Genomic DNA, 10,513 nt, shown 5'->3' with positions numbered 1-10,513 from the left:
AACCCTAGAACTGCAATTACATCCATCAGTGTCAGAAGCACACCCACTGTTCCCACCTTTAGGTCGCCCTCTAGAACTCCCTCCATCCCCAGGTGCTCTGCCACATCTTTCTCCGACACACCTCCCCACCCCCTTTGCAGAACCACCAACTCCCAGGCCTCTCTCTCGCCTTACCTTGATCCCTTTCCAACCTCACCGCCTTTTCCCATCAGCGCTCCCCACCCTTCCCCTGGCCCCCTTCCTCCAAGCTCAGCCCTCTGCCTGGCCCCAGGCATGCCTGGCTGGTCCCCCAGCGAGCACAGGCATGCTCAGCCCTGCCAGTGGCCAGTGCTGCTGCCCTTGTCCCTGAGGATGGGCTCCGAGCAAATGCAGGGCAGGGCCCCTCTCCCACCCTCAAACTGGGCTTGTGGTAAGCATGGAGCCTGCTGCCTCCCCCTGCCCTCCATCCCCAGCTCCTCCTCCAATGGGAATATGGTGGCATACAAAGGAATCTGGTTTACAGTGAATCCTGGCACTAGTGTCAGAGAGGGCCAGAATTCTGGGGGGGGGGGGTGCAATGTGTTTGTGCATGTGTGATATGTGTGTGTGTGTGTGTGTAGGGTCAGCAGATGTCCTGATTTTATAGGGACAGTCCTGATATTTGGGGCTTTTTCTTATACAGGCTCCTATTACCCCCCTACCCCATCCTGATTTTTCATACTAGGTGTGTGTGCGGTTGTGCGTGTGTGTGTAGTATGTGTGTGCATGCAGATGTATGGTTTGTGTGTGTGTATGGTATATGTGTGTGTGTATACATTAGCAGGGGCACAGTCACACATGTAAATGCAGTTATCACCATCAGCAGTTACTCTGGATTTACACCAGTGCTGCTAAGGGTAGAATCTGGCCATGAGTTTGAGCTTGTCTCATTTACCACTAGAGAGCTACCCCCTTCCCCAGCAGCTCGGCAGAGCAGCCTCTCTAGTGGGGGGGACACAGTGACACATAGTGTGGGTGCGGTTATAACCCAGGCATCTGTCACCAGCAGCCCTTAGATTTGGCCCAGGATTTGTGGTGGTTCCCACTCTAGGAACAGGGGAATATGGCGAAGATCACAGTGCCAGTGCATGCTGGAGCCTGGAGATGGCAGTGTTTTAATGGCACCTACTGGCAGGCAGCACATCACACAAGGACAGCTAGACCTGTTCAGACCCGGCACCTCCTGCTTCTGCAGATGGTTCATGTCACAACTTATTCTTCCAGCTCCAGGCAGGCGGCAGTTGGATCATGCCTTTACAGGTGGGGGGTTTGTTCTGGTGTAAGTGCAGGTGATACAGTTATTACCATTTAAATGCCCACTCCTGTTAGGACTCCAGCTAAGTCCTTGGCCTCAGTTACACCTTGTGGCAGTGAGTTCCTGAGGTTAGCTGTGCTGCTGTTGGCTCCCTTTCCATTTCTGCCTCCACCCTGGATCAGGAGAATAGCCCTGCCAGACCTGCCCCACCTTGGCCTTGTGTCCTCTGCTCAGGCCAGCCGCCCCATCTCCCCTAGTGGAGCCTCTCTCTGATCAACCCTGGTGTCCCCTGGGCTTCCCCCTTCTCTTACACAGTCTGTATGAGTGGGATCAGAAGAACTGCCAGGGGGCTGGAGGGGAGGGGCAGGGAGCTGGCCCGGGGAACGAGGGTGGTTGGGGGGATTGAGTCACCCCAAAAGAGGAGCACCCCAGGGGCCAGCCAGGCTGCCTGCGCCTAAAGCGCCCCATGGCGGGACCGGTCCCGGGCACATCCTGCGGCAGAGGAGAGCGGCCCCGCAGAGGTGGGGGTGGGGGCTGCCCGGCAAATTGCGGGCAGGTTGCGCGGGGGGCTGCCCCGGCAGGGAAGCTCATTCCATCGTCAGCTGAAGTGGCAAGAGCAGTTCGGCCCGCACCCACCCTTGACTAACCCGGGACTGGACCCCGCACCCTTCCCTAGGCTGGGAAGTGGAAGGGATCAGCCCGGGGCTTTCCCCCAGTCCCAGAGCCTCCCCTCGCTGCGCCCCAAGGACGGGGAATTCTCTGCCCAGGGGGTGCCCGGTTATTGCGTGCGGACCCAGCACAGCCCCGCTGTCAAACCGGATCCTGTACAGCCCAAAGCGGACCCCCCATTCACACCCCCAACCGGACCCCCCCAGGGCTGTTCCACCAAGAATCCAACCAGCGCTGTTCCTGAAAAACTCTTTTATTGGTTTACAGGGAGGGAGCCGCCCGCAGGGACCAGCCCAGCTCCGGGGGCTCCCGGCCCTAATCGAAGCGGCAGGGAGCGCCGGGCGGGCGGGGAAGCCCGAGCCCCCGAGCAGCGGCTGGGACCCAGCGGGTGCAGAGGCCAGAGCCGGGGCTGCTGCTGCGGATCCCGCCGCCTCGGAGCGGGAGCGGCCCAGCGCGGCCGAACCGCGCCGAGCTCCCGGCGGCGCCTCACCCAGCGTCCGCGGGCTGCGAGCCCGTCAGTGCTTCAGTCTGGGGCGCGGGGCTGCCCGTGCGCCGCCCGCCCGCGGGCGCTACACCTTGGTGGCCAGGGAGTGGAGCTCGGATTTCTGCGTCTGGGCGCTGAGCGTGGAGGAGACGGAGACGGAGCCGGCCGGGCCGCGCAGCGCCGGGCGCAACCCCAGCAGCAGGCGGCACTGGGCGCGGAAGCGCAGGTCGAAGAAGGCGTAGAGGAAGGGGTTGAGGCAGCTGTTGATGTAGGCCAGGCAGGTGGCGTAGGGGTGCAGCAGCAAGATGAGGGCGAGGAAGGCGCAGGGCAGCTCCAGCAGCCCCAGCTCGCTGAGCACGTAGAGGCTCTTGAGCAGGTGGAAGGGCAGCCAGCAGAGGGCGAAGACCGCCACCAGGGTGGCGATGATGCGCAGCAGCCGCCGCTTCTCCTGCTCCTTGCGGAGGTGCTGGAAGTGGCGGCTGACGGTGGCGCCGATGCAGCAGTAGAAGAGGGTCATGAGCAGCAGCGGCAGCAGGAAGCCCAGCGCCGTGGTGCCCAGGCTGAGCGCGCCCCGCCAGTAGCGCTCGGCCTGCGGGCTGGCCACGCCGCTGAAGTCCATGTCGCAGACGGTGAGGTTGTCGGGCGCGCTGCGCTGCGTGTCGCGCAGCAGCAGGGCGGGCAGGGCCAGCAGCCCGGCCAGCAGCCAGAGCGCGGCCAGCCAGAGCAGCGCGGGGCCGCGGGGGCGCACGGGCCGGGAGCGCGGCAGCGAGCGCACGATGGCCAGGTAGCGCTGGAAGCTCAGGGAGCCCAGGCAGAAGGCGGAGGCGAACATGTTGAGCAGCACCAGGTAGCTGCTGAGCTTGCACAGCGCCGAGCCGAAGGGCCAGTGGAAGCGCAGCGCCGTGTAGGCGGCCCACAGCGGCAGGGTCACCACGAAGGCCAGGTCGGCCAGCGCCAGGTGGCCGATGTAGGTGTCGGCGGAGCGGCGCTTGGCCCGCGGGCCCCGCCACACGGTGAAGATCACCAGCCCGTTGCCCGACAGCCCCAGCACGAAGACCAGCATGTAGAGCACGGGCAGCAGCGAGAAGGACACGTCCCAGTCCGCCGGCCACTCGCACTGCGCGCCCGGCCCGCTCTCGTTCGCCTCCCCGTAGTAATAGTCGGGCTCGCCGCCCAGCGCGTCCGCGGCCGCCTCCTCCATGGCCCCGCACTGCGCCCCGCCGCCGCCGCCCGCCGCCTATAAAGGGGGCTCCCGCCACTGCCCTCCCCCTGCGGCGGGGCCAGAGACCCACCCCCAGGGGCCGGGCTGTCCTGGGCCAGCGTCCTGCCCGCCGCCCCCGGCACACCCCGGTGCAGACCCGGCACACCCCGGCCCCCGGTCCAGACTCCCAGCCCCTCCCTGGCATGCCCCTGCCCCCCCCACCTCAGGCACATCCCGATCCAGACTCCCAGCCCCCCTGGCACCCCCGGCCCCCCGTCCAGAACCCCAGCCCCCACCCCCGCAGGCACACCCCGGTCCAGACTCCCAGCCCCTCCCTGGCACACCCCATCCAGACTCCCAGCCCCCCCAGCACACCCCTGCCCCCCGTCCAGAACCCCAGCCCCCCTGCCCCAGGCACACCCCGGTCCAGACACCCAGCCCCCCCAGCATACTCCTGCCCCCAGTCCAGACTCCCAGCCCTGCCCCGGCACACCCGGTCCAGATGCCCAGCCCCACCCCCAGCACATTCCTCCCCCCGTCCAGAACCCCCCCCCCGCCCCAGGCACACCCTGGTCCAGACGCCCACCCCCCCAGCACACTCCTGCCCCCGTCCAGAGTCCCAACCCCCCCCGCCCCAGGCACACCCTGGTTCAGACTCCCAGCCCCACCCCCGGCACACTCCTGCTCCCTGTCCAGTACCCCAGCCCCCCCCCCACCCCAGGCACAGCCCGGTCCAGACGCCCAGTGCCCCCCAGCATACTCCTGCCCCCCGTCCAGACTCCCAGCCCACCTCTGGCACACCCCGGTCCAGACGCCCAGCCCCCCTGGCACAGCCCTGCCCCCCTCCAGAACCCCAGCCCCCCCCCACTCCAGGCACACCCCGGTCTGGACTCCCAGCCCCGCCCCCGCACACCCCTGCCCCCGTCCATAATCCCAGCCCCTGCCTCAGGCACACTTCGGTCCAGACTCCCAGCTCCCTTCCCCCCCCGAGCATACCCCTGCCCCATCCAGAAACCCAGCTCCCCCCCTGCCCCAGGCACATCACTTCTTCCCCAAGTCCAGAATCCCAGCCCCCGCCCCCGCACATCGCTTCTTCCCCCCCTTCCAGAGTGTCCCCCCCACCCCCGTCTCCCATCACAGAGCGAAGCTTGACGAGAGACAGAAAGGGAACAAGGTGGGCCCTTGTTTGCTTGGGTTGAGAGGCGAGTGCAATCGCTCCAGACCCGATACCGGGCTAGAGAGCGAATCAGCCCCATTCAGTGCTGATTGAACTGCCCACCCCAGCAATAACAGTGCAGGTTCACAGACACACACAGCAGCAACAACAGTACACACACACACAGAGTGTGCACACACACTAACACCAGTGCACATACCCACACCAGCAATAATAGCATGCTGCACACACACTCACACTCAGCAGCAAGCACACACACAATAGTGTACACATACATGCCCCCAGCAACAACAACTCACAGGTACACATGTCCCAGTATCAACAGCGCGCACACACACAAGCAACAACACACACACACTCCTTCCCTCCACAGGCAACACACAGCCACATGCACTCACCCTCAACACAAGGTCACTCCCCCCCAACCTTGCTCCCTGTGCATAGACACCCCACATATCCAGATCCCCTAGACATCAGTGAGGTACTGGAGGGACTGAGTTAAAATTCCACCCGCAGAGGAGGGGAGCTTTGGGGTGATCTGTTGGTATTGGTAGGAGCCACCTTGTGGGCCCAGCCACCCCTGCTGTGGGGATGTGGGGCGGGGGGGAGCCTTTGTCTCTGAGTCTCATAATAATATGGTTCTTTTGGAATGCACACACACCACAGGGAAGGATCCCTCTTGTGTGAATGAACGCACACACACACACACACACACACTGCCACGGGAGTCACACACACTGCCATGGGAGTCTCACACACACACACTGCCATGGGAGTCTCACACACTGCCATGGGAGTCTCTCTCATCCGATGAAGTGAGCTGTAGCTCACGAAAGCTTATGCTCTAATAAATTTGTTAGTCTCTAAGGTGCCACCGGTACTCCTTTTCTTTTTGCGAATACAGACTAACACGGCTGCTACTCTGAAACCTCTCTCACACACACACACACACCAAATGCATCCAATGAAGTGAGCTGTAGCTCACGAAAGCTTATGCTCTAATAAATTTGTTAGTCTCTAAGGTGCCACAAGTACTCCTTTTCTTTTTGTCCTTTAGACTGACTCTCTCTCTCTCTCTCTCTCTCTCTCTCACACACGCATTCTGCCATGGGGAGGTCTTACATACATAACCTTGGGAAATCACACACCTACACACAACACAAATGCTCATAACACACCCACACACAACACATACCCTCATATCCCCCCATACCCTCATATCTCCCCCCACATACACACACACAGCACATACCCTCATATCTCCGCACAATATAACACACACACAGACAGATCATAACACACACATTCATCTCCCAACACAACCAAACAAATCCACCCTTCACAGCACACCCACTCATTCCCGCACACCCATTCCAAGGCGCACCCGTTCTCCCCTCTCCCACAACACATACACTCACCCCCCCACATCACACAGGTGCATTCAACCCCCCCACACACATTTTCATTCCTGCTGTTGATCCCCCACACAGCAGGTAGCTGCCACACACACACTCTCCAGCTCCCCACAGGCATACATACAGTGTACAACCACCCAAACCACATCACATGGGCTCCAACACCCTTTGTCTCACACACACACTACATATGTATATATGGCACAGACACCCAGATACACACACACCCCATTCTGCTCCACATATTCATTCCCCCTGATCACACACACAGAGACTGTATCTAAACTAGCCTTTTGCCCTACACTTTCCCCTCTTCAGCACTGCTCTTTCAGCTTTGCCAGGAGCAGCACTGGGGAGAATTACTGCAGACAGGGCTGTGGTTCCAACCACTTTTCTGACCAAGCCTGCTCTGATCTGAACCGAGGCAGCAGTGCTAAGGGGTTTGAGAGGGAAAAGGTTGGCGTAGGCAAGGCCATAACCCTGCACATACAGCACACCCACATCTTAGTACATCCAACACACAAATAGCCACACACAACCTGTGTCCAGCCCTTTCCCGTACACTCATCACACCCACATGCAGGACTGCTTGCCTTCCAAGTGCATGCTGGTCTAGCCCCTCCTCAACCGGCTGTTGCGGGGAGGAAAGGGTCGCTGTTCCCTTTCCGTCCCAGGGGACCTGAGGCCTTAATGTGTTTTCTCAATGCTGGGAGAAGCACATGTGTTTTTTCTTTCCTTGGTCAGTGTTTTGCTAAGGGCTGCCAGCCCCGGGATCCGGGTGATAAGGGGAAGATGGCTGGTAATAAGATAAAGCTGTTTCTGGAGCCTTTATCCTAAGGATAAGAGCAAATGGTTAGTGAAAGCTGGGTGGAGTCTTCTCCTTGTTAATATGCTAAGCACTCCTAGGGGGCGCTCTACAAGGCGTGGCCCCAGACCTGAGGAGTCTGTTATTCCTAGTGCCTGTCTACTGGAGTTAAAATGGCTAGGTTGGCTTGGTACGGTGGGCGGTGGGGCAGGAGGCATGTTGGTGGTTGACCTGGCTTTGGACTTAATTGCTTTTGCAATCAAGATTTGATTAGTCACGAATTTTAAATTGTGGGGATTGCAGCAGGTCCAAAATTAGCCTTGAAGGCACTCGTGCAAACTGTGGCCTGACGCACAGTACCGCTAGCTTTTCTGCCCTCCAAGGGCAGCCGCTGGAGCTCAGTCCCTTTGAAACTCAGGCCAATAAGCGTGCACAGCCCCGGCCCTGCAATCGGATTCACTGGGGATGATCCTGCCAGTCACATGTCTCTGGTGGCAGGACCGGGGCCTGTATGTGCCACCTTGTCTGAGAACAGGGCACTGGCTGGAGTCGATTGTGCCTGGTCATTTAGGGTTATCACTATCCCCCTATTTGAAAATCAGGCTCACAAAGCCGTAAAGTGATGCAAAGCCATTGTTAGCATCCTGCTCCTTCCTCCGCGGTATGGCATGGTGTGGCTCTCACTCTCCATTTATTTATTGGCCCTGGGGGAACAGTTCACATATATTTTGTAATTCAGTAAATGCATTGCTGCATAAAAGCTGACGCTCTTTTTTTTTACCCTAGCTGTAGGGAGCAATTAAAATCCAGACTCCAGCCCAGGCCTGCAGCAAGCCTGGAATGAAAGCCATGTATCCCTGCTGCCTTTGAAGGACAGGAACAGCATGGGGTTATTATGCCCCCTTTATTCCTGCTCGGTGGAGCTTTGCTAACCTTCTCTAAACAAGTTGACCTAACTCATGCATTCGCCCTGAAGGGCTGGGAGCCCCTTCCCTCCTCCTGGGGCCCAGCCCATCACTGGCATCTCAGGGTAGTTTGCCATCTGTCCCAGATTAGGGGTTCCTGGGGGCAGGTATTTCTGTGTCCGTGCAGCGCCCTGCACATCCTAGCTATGGGAGCAGAGTTCAGCACCTGACATGCTTAGTTCCTTGTAGTTTCTCTCTCTTTCCTTAATACCCATCTCTCCTCCTCTGTCCAGTGGAGGCCCTGAGCTCTTGGATAGGCAGCATGGGCCACTTATTGACATGCCCACGCGGGAGCTGAGCTCTTTAGAAAACCTGCCCCCCACCCAGCAATGGCTGCTGAGTCCTGATCCTTGTAGCCAGAATGATTCTGATGGACATGAAGTCCCTGGCATTATAGTCTGGGACCCCAAAGCCAGCGGGATCTCAGAGGCCTCCGGAAGCAGTGTCTCCCTCCCCTGGGCTTGTTTTGCACACATGATGGGCTCAGTGGCTTTTTTCCCACACACCCAACAAAAACAGGCTTGTTCAAGGAAAGCCCTGCAAAAGATGCTTCCCTTCCTGAGTCTCCAGGTGGCGCTTCCCCAGCTGCAGCTCCTCAGTCTAGCCTGGGGGAGAGGGCCGGCATCTTGGCAGGATGCTAGCTATTAGCTGAGATGTTCCCTGCTCTCATCACTGGGAGCGGCTCCCCTTCCTTGTTTATTTCACCATGTGCTGCCCTTTGGAGGAAGCCCTGCCGTGCTTGGGGCACGGTGCTGAGCCTGCACTTTTTATCCATGTCTGAAGGGGAAAGATAACCCGCTCCCGAATCAATCACAGCCCTGGCTCTCCCGAGTCAGCAGGACCCACAGTGAACAGTGCCCCCCTGGGTTCAGCTGTCACTCCTGGGGCCATGCCCTGTGGCTTCCCCATGAGACCATGACATGGATCAGGGATGCTGGGCTGCAGGCCAGTGGCAACTCCCCATGGAAGCCTGTGCCTGGCTGGAACAGTGACCTCCCAACCCTGGGGGTGGGATGGGGAGGGGGGAGGAAGAAGGGGGAGAGGCTGATCCTGCTTTATGAGGTTCCTGGGCAGCAGGATCAGGCCCGGTGTTCCTCACTGTCTGCAGGAAGATGGTCCTTTCCTATCCTTTCGTACCCGGGGCGGAAGGTGTGGGCTCTTTGCAGAGTCTATTCCAGTGTTAGCTCTGCAGACCATCCCAGGTTGTAGGGAGGGGATACGATTCTCCAGCTGCCTGAGGATTTGTTCCCATACGCAGGCTGCAGGGCCTGGCCGTCTTTTGGGCAAGGGACTCAGAGATGGGGGTGTCAAGAGAGCATTGTAGTTCATTGTTCAATTTCAGCCCTTTTCCCCCTCCCGCACCATCCATGTATCTGTCGGGGGGGTCATCTGCTGCTAAGGGCTTGTTCCCCATCTCATGTGAGAGTCCTTGACAGGTGGTAGCTAGTCATCTACAGAGCAACTTGCTGGGAAATCTCCAGGACAGGATGATGTTAATGCAACAATAATGCCAAGCGGGGAGCAAGCAGAGGAGTATCGGAAACTCTTAATGGCCAGTGACACTATTTTCATGCGAATATGGCTTAACAATGAAGCACATGGAGTGAACGGGTGGGAAACATGGTAAATAAGGAGATTTTGGTATTTATCTAAACAGAGGGCCTGATTCTCTACTCACGCTGCTGTAAACCAGGACTAACTGCACTGCAGTGACATCAAGAGTCATGGTGTAAAACTGGAAGGTTTGCCTTGAAACGTCAGCTGCTCGGTAATAACCACGGTAAATATGCCCTGTGCTGTGGCATCAGAAGTTCTTCTGTTGTTCCCTGAAGCAGGCTCAGGCTCACGGGCTGGGCTGGACATGCTGACAATTAGCACAGTGTATCTCAATGGGCCACGGCTGGAATGGGCCGTGGCATGGCTTTTAGCCAAAGAGAAAGAAGGAGCATTGCAACAAATGGGTTCGCTGTCTGGCCGTCCTAGAAATGGTGCAGGTGTCAGTCTCCAGGCGGAGCTCCCTCGTGTGCTAATGTGACTCTGGGCTGCTGCACCGGGGATAAAGTCTGGTAACGTGCCCTTTCTCTAATGGGTGTTTCATTGGTGTAAACTCAACCATGAGCAAATGAGGACACCAAAGCTGGTGGTGGTGTAGGAACTGCCCAGGGCCTGAGCTGAAGCGGGCAGAGCAAAGGGCTCTGCAGGCCGAAGGGGAAATTCTATCTTAATAAAAGGTCCAGGAAGAAGAAATAAAGAGCCCAGATACAGGCGGGGGAGCCAAGCAGCCATGCTTCTGGGAAGGGGAAGGAATAACAGAGCAGCTATGTTTAAATCCAGAATACAGGCTGCAGGGAGATCACCCACAGTCGCCCGGCACACAGGGGAGTCAACCCAGGAGCAAGGAGGGCACAATGTTTGTGCCATGGGAGCTGCTCACCCCAGGGCACACAATGGCCTTGCTGTCACTAGGACAAAGCGTGCGCTTATCTCCAATTAGCCAAGATGAGGTAACCAACACGAGGTCACG

At 58.7% G+C, this 10,513-nt stretch overlaps 1 protein-coding gene across 1 annotated transcript; it reads right to left on the bottom strand.

The window, feature by feature from the left end:
* Positions 1–2,175: 2,175 nt before the first annotated feature.
* On the bottom strand, positions 2,176–3,667 carry LOC119843757 (apelin receptor A-like). The gene has a single exon (XM_038373577.2). It carries the CDS (start codon positions 3,625–3,627, stop codon positions 2,512–2,514), a length of 1,116 nt encoding a protein of 371 aa, XP_038229505.1. The 5' UTR covers positions 3,628–3,667; the 3' UTR covers positions 2,176–2,511.
* Positions 3,668–10,513: the final 6,846 nt, after the last annotated feature.

This window comes from Dermochelys coriacea, chromosome 15 (genome assembly GCF_009764565.3).
Source record: "Dermochelys coriacea isolate rDerCor1 chromosome 15, rDerCor1.pri.v4, whole genome shotgun sequence".
Lineage (NCBI taxonomy): Eukaryota > Metazoa > Chordata > Testudines > Dermochelyidae > Dermochelys > Dermochelys coriacea.
This window is presented reverse-complemented; position numbering and strand designations above follow the sequence as displayed.